The sequence below is a fragment of the Rattus norvegicus genome, chromosome 8 (assembly GCF_036323735.1).
Source record: "Rattus norvegicus strain BN/NHsdMcwi chromosome 8, GRCr8, whole genome shotgun sequence".
In the NCBI taxonomy this organism is placed as follows: Eukaryota; Metazoa; Chordata; class Mammalia; order Rodentia; family Muridae; genus Rattus; species Rattus norvegicus.
Window position 1 is genome coordinate 28,794,798 of NC_086026.1, and position 15,804 is coordinate 28,810,601.

Consider the following 15,804-nt stretch of genomic DNA (forward strand, 5'->3'; position numbering starts at 1 on the left):
CTTGCAGCTGTCAGACCTGACCTTGAGATCCTCTCTCTCCCCCAGGCTCCCTTGAGTGGGGGGTGGGGTGGGGGGAATGGAAACCAACCTCAGGTTCTTGCTGAAGTTCAGATCCTGTCCTTCTGTCCTCTTGCTGTCTACCCTGAGAAAAAAGGCTCTATCACATGAGAGTTATAGGACTCGTGGCCGGGGGTTCCAAATCTGAGGAAGGGGGTCAGACAGATGGGTTCTGGGGATGGGGACGTGCGGGTCTCCTAAAAATGACTGACCCAGCAGGTGGTGGTGGCGGCGGCGGCGGCGGGGGTAGCAGAAAGCCCAGAACGCGGGCCGTGGGCACAAAGGCCCGGTGGGTGGCCAGGAAGGCAGGCACAAAGCCAGGATCCTGCTCGCGGTCTCCGGACACCAACTCATGCACCAGCCGCTCCAGTCGGGCGGCCCTCAGTGCTCGCACCTTGCTGGTACGGTACTGAAGGAAGGTATCCATAGCCGGGATGGGGGTCTGCAGGGAAATGGGGCAGTGAATGAAATAAGATGAGGAACGTTCCACGCACCTTGTTTCTAATCATACCCGTCTCTGGCACTTTCCTTTTTTTGACCGTGTCCTTCTCTGAAAATCCGAGACTCCCTAAATCTATATCCAATCATCAAATGCCCACATCAACCCCGTAGGACACCCCACTACTCTAAGCACTTACTTCCCTCTGTGCCCTTCTCACCCGGCCATCCCCGGCTTCAGTCAGCTTTGCAGCCAAGCTTCACTGACCAAGCCTGAGTCCCACCCATCACCACCTGGCCGCTCCCCATTTCGGCTTTCCTGCACCCTGCCGCTCAGTTTCACCTTTTGGGGGGGGGGAGCGCTATCACCTGACCCCACCCCGTTTCCTGGATTTAAACCGAGTCACCTGGCCGCCCCCAGGCCCTTTCTACTCACCTGGTCGCCGCTAAGCTCCGCCCTTCCTCCTGGTCCCGTTGTTCTAAGGAGGCTCACCCTCGGTTCTCCAGCTTTCCCCTCTCCTCCTAACTCCCAGGCCCCTGAGCTGAGTCCACTCTCACTTGCTCGCCTCGGCCCCTTCCTCACCTGGCCGTCTCCAGACCCCTCTGGGGTTGAGCGCTGGCTGCGCTGCCGCCGCAGGGAGACGCTGTACACGGCGCCATCCTCGGTCTCCTCTCCCCAGTCCTGTAGTGGTGCCTGGACGTGGAGGCGGGCTCAGGGACGTCCCACCGGCCTTAGCCCCCTGACTTTATGTTTGGCCCGCTTTCCCGAACATAGTAGGCGAGACTCGGGGTGGGCTCCCAGGTGGGTCCCTCTTCGCCACGGGTACCCTTCTCCCAGATGGAGTATCATTTGGGGACACCCCAGAGTCCAATGTCACAAAGAATCTTTCTGTCGCCTCCTCCTGAGACTTCTCAGACCCCCGTCCCCATCCCCCAAACTAGCCGCTTCACGGAGTCAGGAACTCTGAATCCCCAAATGAGGACTCCAGGGCACATCCATTTTGGAGAAAGGTTAGAAAACGAGGGGTGGATGCCTGGAGTTTCTGAATCTGGGGTTACGCTAGGGACGTGGGATCTGAGGATCCCCAGCTCCCTCTTACCAGGGCCAACTCTTTGCCCGCTGTCCTCTCCATGGCCCCGGTGCCCGTCCTGCTCCCTGGCGCCGCTGAGTGAAGCGGAAGGGCCGGCGGGCAGTGGGGCGGGGCAGCCAAGCGTCCAGTCGCGGGGCGGGGCTGGGCAAGGCGGTCCCACGGCTCCAGAGGTCCCCAGCCGGACCCCATCCCCGCACCCAGGCCAACCTAGAAGTCCCGTTCCTCCCCAGAGATGCGTGTCAATCTGTCACTCAGACATAACTCAGATATGAGTGCAGGGGACACGACAACAGGTTTGTGTACCTGGGAGGGAAGTTCTTTATGCTCGGTTGGGGTTGATCAACCCCAGGTATAGAGGGTGTCTCCTATGTCTGGAAGAGGAGGAGGGCACGCTGAATCTGTACCACAGGTGATGGAAGCCATATCATCTCAGGCTAGAAGCCACGAAGTATCTGTGGCCTTGCATTTTGTCGGGGCAGCCGTTTGGGGGCGGTGCAGGGTCAAAAAGAGGTGAATACCCAGGGGGTTGGTCAGTGACCTTTATTGCGCGATTCTGAGGCGGGCACCAACCGGCCTCGGGAGATTTACTGTGGGAACTTCTGGCTCGGCCTTTTCTCTCCCCCGGGCGCTACTGGCCTGCGGTGCTCCCTGCTTGAGTTTCCTCCAGACCTTGAAGGAGCCTCAGAGGCTCCCAGACACACACACCCGTAGGTGGACCCAGAGGGTCGGAGGGCTCCCTAGAGTCCCGGAGGCATCGGATGGGACTTGATTGAGAGTCTAAGATCTGCGCGACTTATTGCGCTTCTTGCTGCGGGCTTCAATTAACTTCTGGGAACGGATCTTGAAGGCAGCGCGGGTCACTACATCTCGGTCATCATCCTCACTCTCCTCTTCGTCTACAGAGAGGCAGGGGTGGGTGGTGGGGAGGGTAAGAGACGTTTGTTTCTTTTTCCCTTCCCAGCCTTCACCACACCATGCACCTCCTCCTTGTCTTTGACGTAAGGCCACCTCCTGCCCCTCCCATTCGTCCCCTTTGACTCACACTGACCAAAGAACTTGTCCTTGACACTAGCCACGGGCAGAAGGATGCGGGTGTTGTACAGAGGCAGCTTTCCTTCTAACGTGGCCAGGAACTGTGGGGGAGGCAGGAGAGAGGTGTGGGGACTGCAGTGAAGCTGTATCCCACCTCCTCACACCTTACGTTACGACTCTACTGGATTCTAAGTGGAGATCACTTCCCACTCTTCCCTGCATCCTTTTCCCCAGCAGAACTACCCTGTCACTCAAGCCTTGTTTCTAAGGACCTGCCCATAGGCCATCCCTGGTTCTCCAGCCCTCCCAACCTTCGATCCACCCAGTCCCTGATTCTCTGTTTTGGTTATGAAGGTCACACCTCAGCCAGCACCTGTTTTTCCTATCTCAGTCTGCTCTCTGGTTTTCGACTCCCACCCGGCACCCCCAGTCTTGATCCCCACAGGCCCGGGAGTGATCTGTGTGAACCTCTCGGTCTGCTATGTGTCGAAGCATCTCGGGCACGTCCTGGTTGTCCAGGTGCTCCTGCAGTTTTAGCAGCTTTTCCTGGACAACTACCAGCAGATTGCTCGGGTAGTCCTCTGATTCCCGGTCTAACTTCTTTCCTGCCAATATGGTATCATCCTGCAGTGGGGACAGGCCAAGTTAGCTGAGAGATGCAGTGCCCCTGGGAGGGGACACGATTCACCCACAAGGGGGCCTTTCACAGAGAGGGAGAACTTTGAGGTAGATATCTACCTCGCCTGAGCGGGGCCTCTCAAATTAAAGCTTTGCCTTGAGGGCAGAATCTTTGAACTTGAGCTATCCAAAGAACCGGGAGGTCTCTTTGAGATTAACAACACAACTTAGGCCAGTGTGGGGATGGTTTTCTGAAGAAATGGAGCTCTTGCGGACAAAGTGGGACCTTCTTCAACCAGAGCCGCACCACCACTGGAGTTGGGACACTTAAACCCTGGGTTGGGCGGATGGATTGGTCTTGCCCATGGAGTCAGAGTTTAAGGCTGAACAAAAGAGGGCTTCTCCAGGATGTAGGACCAAGACAGTGACATATGTGTGGGACTTCGCATTCTGGGCAGGAAACAGGGCTGGATCCTGTGGCTTCTGTGGCATCTCCAACTGCGCTGATGCTCTGAGAGGACGTGGGCGGGGCTCCAGGGATGGAGCAGGGCTCCAAGGGGCAGGGGCCATTAGGGGCGGAGCTCCTTGGGGTTGGGTCTACCCAGGGGGTTATTTACAAGGGCGGGGCCTACCATTTGCACGTGACTCAGTTTGTTGGCCAAATGCTCCAGGCAATCTTTGACCAACTCGAGGACTCTCGAGGTGCGGTCCAGTCGCTCCAGGACTTCGCTGTGACGCTGCTCCTCCTTCTTGAATGCCTTTTTCATCTCTTCGTGGAGCTTCCGCTGGCTGCCAGGAGCCGGGAGGTTCAGCAGCTGCCAATGGCTGACTCCAGCGTCCCCGCAGCCTCCCTCAGCCACCGAGGCCTCACCTCACCAGTGTGGCATCCCCTGAGTACTTGAGGTTCTCCAGCTCCCTCTGGAGCCGCTGCTTCTCCTCCTTCAACTTTGCCAACGCCAGTTCATTGTCTCTCTTGAGGGTCTCCAGCTGCGTAAAGGTCTCGTCCTGGGCCAGGAATCTTCGCACCACCGCCTGCGGACCACATATCCCTGGTCAGAGCTTGGAACAGGGAGGCTCCAGAACACTACGGTCGTCTGTGTCACACAACATGTGAGAACAGTGTGGGCCAGTCTCCCAACTGCTCCAAGGCTGTACTTCCCCCATGCCCCTTCCTGCCTATATTTGAGTCAGCTAAAATCAGAATGCGGGATGCAGCAGAGCAGTGAGCACTCTCCATCCAAAAGTTACCGTGCCAGCAAACTCAGATGGGGTAGCTCACCCAATAGGACAAAGACATTGTGTCTCTGGGGCCGATCAGCCCTCCCAGCCGTTTGCGCAGGCATGTGCCAAGGTGCACGTGTGGACTTCAGGAAGCTCTCACTTTCCAGCTTGGGGCCCAGGGCTGGAACTCAGGTTGTCAGGCTTGGGGGCAATCATGTTTATCCATTAGGCCATCTCACCAGCTCTAGACCCATGTCTGCAAAGGGGCCTTGGACTGGCATGTCTGCAAAGGGGCCTTGGACTGGCAAATGGGTCCACAGATGATCTCACAGGTCAGAGTCCCTGATCTCCTGGGAATGAACCCCCTTTGAGGAGTAGCAGAGAACCTAATCTGGAGAAAGTGACTGGCGGGGGACAGGGAGAAGAGGGGGGTGCTGTTCTAAAGCAGGATCATGCAGCAGAGATACACGAGGTCTTGGAAGGCATCGCCACTATTACCAAGAGTAGGCCCAGAACAAGGCCCTGGTTCCACCATAGGCATGATCTGGACAGATCACTGAATCCTAGACCATTCCACACTGTGATGGTCTGAGAAACGGAACCTGACAAATAAAACTCCCAGAACCGACGTACCAAAGAAGTCAGCTCAGGGGAAGAGTGGAAGGAAGTAGGGCTAAGGTGGACAGCTCTGCTGGAGATAGAGGAGACAGGAGAGGACACCTTGAAGCAAAAAGGAGCATTTGCTTGCCTGGTGTGAGCCCAGGGTACTCACATGCGACTCAGCTACTCCAGTGGCATCTTTGACCTTGCCAAACATCACTTCCATCTGGTACATGCTCCAGCGCTGCCGCAGCTCCTGCTCCTTGTGGCGTTGGTGGTCCTGTATTGTATCTTCTGACTGCAGGAGTACGTGGTCTCGGTGGGTCTGCTTGAGAGTGGGGGACAGTCAAGGGAACTGTCAACATCAACTCCAGATAAAGGGCTTGGGGCAGGGGCCTCGATTCGACTTAGCTTAGATTGTGGGGAACAGGACAAAGGCTTGGGGCCAGGTTCAGGCATCCAGGTAGGAGTCAGATAGGTGGTCTCAGAACCAGGTAAGGAGCCAGAGTCATAGAAGGAGTAGTCTCTGGAAGGGGTGAGCTAGACCCCCACTCAGATATAGAACAGGGGCCTAAATCAAATGGGGAAGGATGAGAACAGGGTCAGATAGTTCAGGGCAGAACTGGAGCCCATGGCTTGTCCCTGGAAAAGAGGCTGAGGTGAGGTTGTGAGAGGAACCATTGTGCCAAATGGGGGCGGAGTCAGGGAGGGGAGGGGTTAGGATAGACGCCAGGTGTAGGGAAGCCTCTACCTCAGGATGTGTACACAAAGCGGGGACTAGGACCCTCTGGTTTGAACTGGCAAAGCCCTACCCGCTTAGGTATGCACACCTTGCGCTCCATACGCTCCGTCTGGAGTTTCTTCTCTTCCGCCCGCTTCTTGCAGTCAGTTATGTAATGGTCACGCTTCTTGCGGTCTCTGATCGCAGTCTCCTCCAGATACTGCAGCTGGTTCTAGGGGACAGGCGGGCACTTGGTATCTGTCCAGCTATAGTGGAGCAGTGGGCACCACGCGACCCAATAGCATGTGATTGCCAGGAGAGGCTAAAGACAAGTGAATTCTGACTAGAGTCTCTGCTCTCTTGGTATTCCTGAACTATTTCCTCTGAACTGAAACACTCCCCACTAGAGAGAGGGAGGCCCAAGGCTCAGGAAGTCCATGAAGCTTACAATGCTCAAGAAACAAGATTCACAAGTCTCCTCCCCACCCCCATGTTACAGTGAATGGGTGTGTTGGTTTGAATAGGGTTGGCTCCCACAGACTCATGTGTTTGAATGCTTGGTCAGAGTGACATTATTACAAAGTGTGGCTTTGTTGGAATAGGTGTGGCCTTGTTGGAGCAAGTGTGTCACTGTGGGGGTGGGCTTTGAGATCCTCCTCCTAGCTGAATGAGGAAGTCTGTCTTTTCCTGGTTGCCATCAGAACAAGATATAGAACTCTATAGAGGTGTGCCTGCCTGGATGCCGCCATGCTCCTGGCTTGATAATACTGAACTGACCCTCTGACCTGTAAGCCAACCCTGATTAAACGTTGTCCTTATAAGAGTTGCCTTGGTCATAGTGTCTGTTCACAGCAATGGGAACCCTATCTGACTCTGATGAGGGGACTCTGATGAATGGAACTCTAGAGATCCCACTTTCATGTCAGTGACCCCCTTCACCCATGTTCTGGAAGAAAGCCTCATAAACTCATTGTTCTCCAAGTTGGTCTTTGGTGGAGTGGTTGGGGTTTGGTTTTATTTTATTTTTGTAACTTTGTAGCCCAGGGTGACCTAGAACTCTCTATGTAGACTAGGCTGGCCTGGAATTCACAGAGATCCTGCCTCCGCCTCCAAACATGGAGATTAAAAGCATGCATCAAGGGGCTGGGGATTTAGCTCAGTGGTAGAGCGCTTACCTAGGAAGCGCAAGGCCCTGAGTTCGGTCCCCAGCTCCGAAAAAAAAAAGAACCAAAAAAAAAAAAGAACCAAAAAACATGCATCAACCCACCTGTCAGTGGTTAGTGTTTTTTTTTTTTAATGTTTAGATTTATTTATTTCATATGAATACTCTGTCACTGTCTTCAGATACACCAGAAGAGGGCATCGGATCCCATTACAGATGGCTGCGAGCCACCATGTGGTTGCTCGGAATTGAACTCAGGACCTCTGGAAGAGCAGTCAGTGCCCTTAACCACTGAGCCATCTCTCCAGCCTCGTGGTTAGTGTTTTATGTGGGAAGAGAGAGCACCATCTATCCAGGGAAAGTCCTGTAAAACTCTGGTATATGAGAAGGGCCCCCACCCCTGCCCCATCTGGGACAAGAAGGCAAGTACCCCCGCCCCTGCCCCATCTGGGACAAGAAGGCAAGTACCTTGGCAATGTCCCGGGCATTTATAGCCTCTTGGTTCACCACTTTCAGCTCCTGCACTTCATGTTTGGTGTTCATCACCTCAGCTTCCATGGAATCCAGCCGGTTCTCCAAGTTGAGACTCTCCTCCTGGCATATGGAGAGAGGGAAGGCTGTGACTGCTGTCCCTGGTCAGGTCCATCTTCTTCCCCTCCCTCTCTCTCCAGTGTTCCTACCTGAAGGTAAGACTTGAGCTGCAGGTACACATTGGTGATGTGCTCTGCCTCCTCTGCTTTCATCCGGGCCTTCTCCAGCCGGTTCTCCAGGTTGCGCATGGTCTAGGGGACGGCAGGGCTAGGCCAAGTTCCTTCCACCCACCATGCCTCCCCCAGGACCCTGCAGCCCTCAGCAGGCCCCACCTTGGCGGCCTCTGTGTTGCTGTCTTGGATCTCTGCCATCTCCAGCTGCCGCAGGCTGTGCTGCAGCCTCAGTTCCTCCAGCCGTTTCTGCCGAAGGATTACCTGGTGTCGTAAGGCATTCAGCTGGTTCATCTTCTCCCTCAACTGGTGCTCCAGGTGCTCCAGGGCCTGCTGTAGGGGAGGACGGAGAACAGAGCCTCAGCTTGCTCTCCCAAGTCCTTGAGTTCTCCTGGAAGCCCTTGTCTCTCTGGTCTCCTACCTGCTTTCCAGAACCCTTGGCATCTGATGCTTTTCTTTTTTCTATCCGTATGTGAGAGAGAGAGAGAGAGAGAGAGAGAGAGAGAGAGAGAGAGAGAGAACCCATAGGAAAATTTGAGCCTTGTGTGTGCAGCTATTCCCAGATCTCTTTTACATTTATTTATTTATTTGTTTATATTTATTTATTTATATTTTCAAGACATGGTCTCATAAGGTCTAGATTGGCTTTGAACTTTGTGTGCAGCCAGAGATAAATTTGAACTTCTGATCTTTCTGCATAGACTTTCTGGGTGTTGGGATCATATCAGTACACCATCGAACCCCCATTTTCTGAGGCCCTGGAGAGCAGCGGGGTTTCAGGCTGTGTGCTAGGAAAACCCTCCACTGTCTCAGCCACTCCTTCAGTCTCTCTCTCTGCGCACGTGCACCTGCTCCAGGACCTGAGTACACAGAGGTCAGAACATGCCTTTCCATGTTTCTGGGGGCACATGTGGAGGTCAGAGGAGAACTATGGGAGGGAATCGGTTCTTCCACTATCTGGGCCTCAGAGGTTGACACTAGACTCGGCAAAAAGCACTTTTACCTGTTTGGCCATCTCTGCAGCTCGCGATCAGAATTCTGTTTGTTTTGTTTTTTGTTTTTTGTTTTTTGTTTTTTTTCCTTCTGTAGCTGGGGACCGAACCCAGGGCCTTGTGCTTGCTAGGCAAGCGCTCTACCACTGAGCTAAATCCCCAACCCCTTGTTTTTTGTTTTTCAAGACAGGGTTTTTCTGTGTTACCCTGTCTTGGAACTCACTATGTAGACCTGGCTGGCCTGGAACTCAGAGATCCATCTGCCTCTGCTGGAATTAAAGGCAAATGCACCATGCCTGACTTTAATTAATTAATTGATTAATTAATTTATTTGTGTGTATGTGCGCTCTGACTGCATATATGCCTTTATGCCAGAAGAGGGCATAACCACTAAGATAGTTGCTAGCCACCATGTGGTTGCTGGGAATTGAACTCAGGACCTCTAGAAGAGTAGTCAATGCCCTTAAGCCATCTCTCCAGCTCCCACACTCAGATTTTTATATAGGTTCTGGAAATCAGGCTCAGGGTCTCATGTTTGCACAGCAAGCACGTCACTGACTGAGCCGCCTCCTCAGGTCCCTAGCTCATCTCCTATAACATTACTTACACTTTTACTTCATCTTTAATTTTATGTGTAATGGTGTTTTGTCTGCATGTGTATCTGTGCCAGGATGTCAGAAGAGGGCATTGGATCCCAAGCAGCTGGGGTTACAGACATCTGTGAGCAGCCATGTGGGTGCTGGGAACCAAACCCAGGTCCTTTGCTCTAAACCACTGAGCCATTGCTCCAGCCCTGGAGTTTTGTTTTGTTTTGTATCCCTTTTCTTTTTTGTTTCCTTTCCTTTTCTTTCTTTCCTCTCTCTCTGTCTCTCTCTTCTCTCCCTCTCACTCATAAAGCTTAGCTGATGCATTATTGGCATTAGTATGAGGCCACAGGGTGATGGCACAGGGCAAGGCAACACCAAAGAGAAAAACCCTGTGGCCTCAGATGGAGAAAATCCAGAATGGCATGGAGAAAACCTACTGCATGAGAGGTAGGTTCCTAGAATCACCTATAACCAATTTACCGAACACCACTGCAATGCCAGGCCCTCATCTGGCCACACCAACTGCGGTGGCCTCGACACAAATATACTTGGCTGCTCTGTCAATGTCCGGGGAGGCAACACTAATCTGCAGCTCCTGTCTGGCCACCTGGAGACGGGGGTGGGTGGGTGGGGGTAGCTACAGGAAGCCAGTCCAGGTGGGAGACCATCCAGGTGGGAGACTGTCCTGGTGGAAGGCTGTCCAGGTGGAAAAAAGCGTCCATCAGGAAGGCCGTCCAGGTGGGGTCTCTGGTATTCTTAGGAGGGAGACAGACACAGGTCTGATCAGACCCCTGATGCAAGAGCTGATCAGAACTGGAGAAACAGTGCCTTGGCGGTGTATATATTTTTCAATCTCCTAGTTTTAGCTTTTTTTTTTTTTTTTTTTAAGACAAGGTTTCTCTGTGTAGCAGTGGCTGTCTTGGAACTTTCTCTGTTGACCAGGCTGGCCTCAAACTCATAGAGATCCACCTGACTCTGCCTCCTGAGTGCTGGGATTAAAGGTATGCATCACCACCACCCAGCCTCACTCTCTTTTTAAAAAATGTATTTCCGGGATTGGAGATTTAGCTCAGTGGTAGAGCGCTTGCCTAGCAAGTGCAAGGCTTTTGGTCCCAGCTCCGAAAAAAAGAAAAGGAAAAAAATGTATTTCCATATTTAATTATGTGCACGAATGAGGGTATGTGCAAATGTATGCAGTGTCATTTGATTAGGAGCTAGAATTATATCCGGTCGTGAGTAGCCTCAAGTGGCTACTCAAGTAGCCCAAATCTAACTTGGGTCCTCTGCAAGAGCAATACATTCTATTAACTACTGAGCCATCTCTCCTGACTGAGATCTCCTACAACCCTGGTCTTCAGGTCTTACTATGTGGCCTAGGCTGCACAGTGAATTCCTGCTCCTCTCTGCTCAGCCTCTCTGTGGTGAGAACAGAGGAACTCACCCTACACTAAACACATGTCAGTCTTCCACTAGGACACGCCCTTTCTGGGAAAGCTCTGGTTCATCACTGTGAGGTCATCAACATTAGCACCACAAGGTTTACATCTAATAAAGATTTTACTGATGGATCAACAGGATGGCTCAGTGGGTAGAGGTGCTTGTGGCTAAGCCTGATGGTCTGAGTTCACTCACCAAAACTCACGTGGTAGGGAGAACCAACTCCCAAAATTTTTGTTTGACCTCCACACATGTGCTGAGGCACCTGAGACTGCATATATGAAAATAAATGTTAAGTTTTTCATCGAGGGAATAAATGATCAGCAGTGGGTAAGGAGAAAGCCTAGAGAGGCAACTCGGGAAAGCTGGAGTCCAGCGTGGAGGAAGTGATGGACGTATGAGGATGGTGACTGATGGACGGGATGGTGGTGGCCAGGCTAACCTCACATGTCCTGTTCTTCAGGTACGGCTTCTCTGACCTCCATTCCTGAATGATTGCCTGCACCACTTTGGAGTCTCCCTGCCAAGGAGAGGAGCCCAGTCACTTCCTCAGGTCACTCATTTGCCGCCCCAAACCCTGCCACTCACCTGTGCACCCTCACCTGCAGCAGGTCTTTTAGCTGCATGTGGAGAGACTTGGTCTCCTCCTGGAGGTGGTTGATGGTGTCTTGGTTCTTCTTCATGTTCCATTGTGAGCTCTCATAAAAGGCCTTACGATCACCCTCTGGGGCAGACAGAGGTCACTGTCACTAGGTAGGTGGGTAGCACTTCCCAGAGAGAAGACCCATTTGGTAGTGGTGGTGGTTTCTTGTTTGTTTATTTTAGTTTTGTCTTTAGATAGGGTTTCATGTAGCCTGGGCTGGCCACAAAGAGCCATTGGCTCATTTGAGCTTGTGCTTCTCATCCCTCTGACCCCCAAGAACTGGGATTGCAGATGTGCATCTGTCATATCACATCCAGTATGAAGAGCTGGGATTGAAATGTGCCACACAAGCACCCTACTAGATGAGCTACAGATCCAGAAGTTTTTTACAGAAGAGGGGAAGGAGGAGGGGGGGTGGAAGAGGAAGGGGAGAAAGAGGAGGAGAAGAGGAAAAGACAAGTAGAAAGAAGAGGAGGAGGAGGAGGAAAAGAAGTAGGAAGAAGAGGAAGGGGGAAGGGGAAGAAGAGAAAGGGGAAGAGGAGGGGGAAGAGGAAGAAGAGGAAGAGGAGGGGGAAGAGGAGGAAGAGGAAGAAGAGGAAGAGGAGGGGGAAAGGAGGAAGAGGAGAGGGAAAGGAGGAAGATGAAGAGGAGGGGAAGAGGAGGGGGAAGAAGAGGAAGAGGAGGAAGAGGAAAAGGAAAAGGAGGGAGAAGAGGAGGAAGAGGAGGGGGAAGAGGAGGAAGAGGAAGAAGAGGAGGAAGAGGAGGGGGAAAGGAGGAAGAGGAGAGGGAAAGGAGGAAGATGGAAAGGAGGGGAAGAGGAGGGGGAAGAGGAGGAAGAGGAGGAAGAAGAAAAGGAAAAGGAGGGAAGAGGAGGAGGAAAAGGAGGGAGAAGAGGAGGAGGAAGAGTAGGAAGAAGATGAGGAAGAGGAGGGCAATGGGTTCTCTGGAGCTGTAATTAGAGGTGGTAGTGAGCTGCCACACATGGGTGCTGAAAACTGAACTTGGGTCCTCTGTAAGAGCAGTATCTTCCTTGCTGATTCATCTTTTTGGTTCCCCACCCATTCCTTTTGGAAGTAGGGTCTTTCTGTGACTGTGGGGCTGGAATCTCTGCTAGGCTGAAAGTCAACAAGCCCCAGAGAAGCTCCATTCTCTACCCAAGTAGGAGTTGAAGTCAGAAGCATTTACAGGAACATCCAGCTTTTTATGTGGGTGCTGCCATTGAAATTCTGGTCTGCAGGATTTTGAAGCAAGCACTCACAACTGTGTAGACAGTTCTCTGCCACCATTACCCTCTTTGGTCTTGCTTTTCTCAGAGAGAAAGTCTCTTATAGCCTAGGTCGGTAACTCACTTATGTAGCCAAGGCTAGCCTTGAACTCCTGATCTTCCCGTCTCTAAGTCTCAAGTGTTGAGATTCCTGCCACTCAAGACCTTTTGCAATCTATCTTTTGTTTGGTTTCTTTAAATAGGATCTCAGTATGTAGTTAGGCCTCTACCTCAGCCTCAGCCTCCTGATATATACCACCAAGACAATGAACAGTGTGCTGGTCCCTGATTGTGGAGAGCAGATATTTTACTTTGTGCATGGTAAGAATTCTGATGCCCTAAGGTACGGTAGAGTAATAACAGTAGAAAACATCCCATGTATTTCCAAATAGCTACACAAAGGACTATCTGTCCCACATAATAACATTAACAATGTCTGAGAATGGCAACACCAATTACCACAATCTAGTTATGATACAATGTATCCCAGAAACATGTTTAAGTTATTCTACCTCAATCAAAAACCTTCTGAGCTAAATAGGTGTGGTGGGTCACTTATCAGGCAAAGTCAGGCAGATCTCTGTGAGTTAGAGGCTAGCCAGGGCTAAACAATAAGATCCTGTCTCGAAAAACAAAACAGAAACAAACAAAAAGCAAAAGTCAGAGACCAGAGAGATGACTCAGTGGTTGAGGACAGCTTTACCAGAGGTTTGTTTCCCAGCTCCCACAAGGCAGTTCACAACACTCTGTAACTTCATTTCCAGGGGATCTGACACTCTCTTCCTATGGTCAAAGGCACCAGGAATACACATGGTACACAGACATACATTTAGGCAAAACATTCACATGTATAAGATTTTAAAAAATATTTTTTAAAGCGTGAAACCCATACAGTGATGTCTGTAACCCATGCCTAGTCTGCATGAGGCCCTGCGTCTCATCATGAGCAGCACAAAATGAATAAGCAAGCCAGTGTCGTGGCACGACTTAATACTCAGAAGACCCCAGCAGGCAGGTTTCTAAATTCAAGGCCAGCCAAGTCTACAAAGCAAGTTCCAGGGTGACCAGGGCTACACAGAGACTTTGTCTCCAAACAAACAAACAAAACCAACAAAGTCTTCTCCCCAGCCCCTAACTTTATGATGGGATGAAAATATCAACTTGTAGTATCCTATGAATCAGGTAACGCACTTGTGCACACCTTTTCCCTCTTAGCACGAGAAAGATGAAGGCAGGAGGGTCAGAGTGCAAAGTTCCCGGAAACAAACTCAGGCCATCAGGCTTGGCAGCAAGTGTCCTCATTTGTTGAGACATCTTGCTGACCTATGCTTCCTTGGTGGTCTTCCTCTCTTACTTCTTTTTCAGACAGGGTCTTACTCTGTAGCCCAGGATAGCTTCTAACTCACTAGATACCCAATACTGTCCTCAAACCAATGGCAATAATCTGACCTCAGCCTCCCAAGGGCTTCAGTACAGTCATGGACCACCATGTCCAATTGACAGTGTTTTTATTGTTTATGTATTTATTTATTTTAGTTTTATTGAGACAGGGTTTCTCTGTATAGCCCTGGCTTTCCTGGAACTCATTCTGTAGAGCAGGCTGGCTTTGAACTCAGAGATCTGCCCACCTCTGCCTGCTGAGTGCTGGTATTAAAGCTGTGAACCACCATTATTAGGTTTGAGATTTCCTCTTAATAATCAGAGCAAAATCACACTAGGCTTTTCCAAACTCTGGCATAAGCAATATTTGGTCTTGATAATTCTTTGCTGTGGGGCTGTATTAGGAGGCCTAATAACATATAAAGCCTTCTCCTTGCCTATGCTTACTAAACCCAAGTAGTTACCCTCCTGCACTCAGCAAAATGATAACCAAAAAAAGTCTGTAGCCATTGCTAATTGGTCTCTGAGAAGGGTAGCATTATCTCCCCCAACTGAAGCCACTAGTTTCCACTTTCCTACTACTTAACAATGCGCTATTTGAGCATTTTGTGAATGTCAAGTCCTACTTGTAGAGTTACTGTGCCCGTTTTACAAATGGCAAAACTGAGTAAAATTAGATGACTCCGAATCCCCCAAGATCAAACAACTAATATGCAGAGTAAGGATTCAGACTCCAGAGAAGGGAACTCTCTTGGGGCTGAAGACATAACTCAGCGAAGTGCTTGAGGAGCATGCATAGAGCCCTGGGGGTCCCAGCGTCAGCACCTTATAATGTTGGCCTGGTGGCACATGCTATCACCCAAGAGGTGAAGCTAGGTCTCCTTAGAGTTCAAGCTAGCCTGGGCCACATGAGGCCAACTCTCAAAAATAATTTAATGAATAAATAAAAGTTGGGCTGGAGGGATAGCTTCCTGGTTAAGGGTATTTGCTGCTCCTGCAGAGAGCCTAAGGGTTAGTTTCAAGCACCTACACTGGTCAGCTCATAACCACTTGTAATTCCAACTCCAAGGGATCCAATGCCTTTAGGCATCTGAGAGTACTGCACTCTGTCCACAAAAACACAATACAGAACAATAAAGAAGGAAAAACAAACCCTAGGATCTGTGCTTTTCATCTACCCATATTCACATTAGAAGAGGTGGGATTATAAAGAAATGGGAAAGAAAGATGAGAATTACAGACGAATTTGAGGGTTTGCATCAAGTTGGTCAGCTAGACTCACGCTGGAGAAACACTTGCCACATAGTGCCTACTCAGAAGATCGGGTGGGCACAGTTGATCCCCGATCCTTCTGTGCCACCTGCAGCCATCTTACCTAACAGTTGGATTTTTCTTTGTAACTCAAGCACCTGTGCTTGCACAGAAGACTTCATCAATTGGAAGGAGGCTGCTGTCTTGGAATGATGTGCAGGCCAGGCCTGTGCCCTGCCCATAGCCTTGCCTCGAGGACGGTGAACCTTACTGCCCTTGGTTTTGGAAGAGGGCGCTGGAACTGGTTCCTGGCTAGTCACCGTGCTGGTAGCGGCTGCCCAGCACAGGGGAGACGTCATGGTGATCGGGTTAAGGTCAGAAAGTCTCTAAGGGGTCGGAGAGTAACTACAATTTGGCCTCTTCAATCCAGGATCCTAAGTGCTGGTTCCCTGGGCTCTGGGAATGCACTTTTGCTAACTGCTTGGCTACGGGCCTCTAAGCATCTCCCAGTTGCTAAGTAACCTCCTCCCCCGCCCACGTTCCCAAGGAAACCGCCCGCGTTACACTCCACAGCTCTCACTGGCTGACTCCGTTCGGAGGGGCGGTCCC

The 15,804-nt window shown here is 51.1% G+C and overlaps 2 protein-coding genes and 1 long non-coding RNA gene across 16 annotated transcripts in view; 1 reads left to right on the forward strand and 2 right to left on the reverse strand.

The window, feature by feature from the left end:
- The window catches only part of Ralgdsl3 (ral guanine nucleotide dissociation stimulator like 3), a 21,579-nt gene extending 19,611 nt beyond the window's left edge, over positions 1-1,968 (reverse strand). For 8 of the 10 annotated variants that reach the window (XR_010053939.1, XM_063265062.1, XM_063265061.1 and 5 more), the window contains exons 1-4: positions 1,596-1,968; positions 1,079-1,189; positions 270-499; positions 89-142 (exon numbers count right to left, since the gene is read on the reverse strand). Coding sequence is in view for 9 of the 10 variants with exons in the window: in XM_063265062.1 (XP_063121132.1) it covers positions 89-142; positions 270-499; positions 1,079-1,189; positions 1,596-1,775 (575 nt within the window). In the remaining variant the exon portion in view is untranslated. Of the gene's footprint in view, positions 1-88; positions 143-269; positions 500-1,078 lie in introns of all 10 variants that reach the window. The other 2 variants (NM_001106805.1, XM_063265064.1) reach the window with 2 other exon arrangements.
- Positions 1,744-11,661, forward strand: LOC134480147 (uncharacterized). The gene is made up of 4 exons (XR_010054329.1): positions 1,744-1,879; positions 7,123-7,255; positions 7,457-7,626; positions 11,121-11,661. It is a non-coding gene; the product is annotated as an uncharacterized LOC134480147 (long non-coding RNA).
- Odad3 (outer dynein arm docking complex subunit 3) lies at positions 2,112-15,790 on the reverse strand. 5 transcript variants are annotated; one of them, XM_063265339.1, is made up of 13 exons: positions 15,320-15,790; positions 11,260-11,381; positions 11,100-11,177; positions 7,804-7,974; positions 7,621-7,722; positions 7,409-7,534; positions 5,888-6,010; positions 5,230-5,382; positions 4,108-4,268; positions 3,869-4,025; positions 3,087-3,242; positions 2,629-2,719; positions 2,112-2,482 (listed from the first exon to the last, which is right to left on the reverse strand). In XM_063265339.1, the coding sequence occupies exons 1-13, from the start codon at positions 15,552-15,554 to the stop codon at positions 2,364-2,366; spliced, it is 1,794 nt and encodes a 597-aa protein (XP_063121409.1). In that variant the 5' UTR covers positions 15,555-15,790; the 3' UTR covers positions 2,112-2,363. The 5 variants fall into 5 exon arrangements, with proteins under 5 accessions (XP_063121409.1, XP_063121410.1, XP_063121408.1 ...); XM_063265340.1 differs by having other exon boundaries at positions 2,635-2,719; positions 5,230-5,385; XM_063265338.1 differs by having other exon boundaries at positions 5,230-5,385.
- Positions 15,791-15,804: the final 14 nt, after the last annotated feature.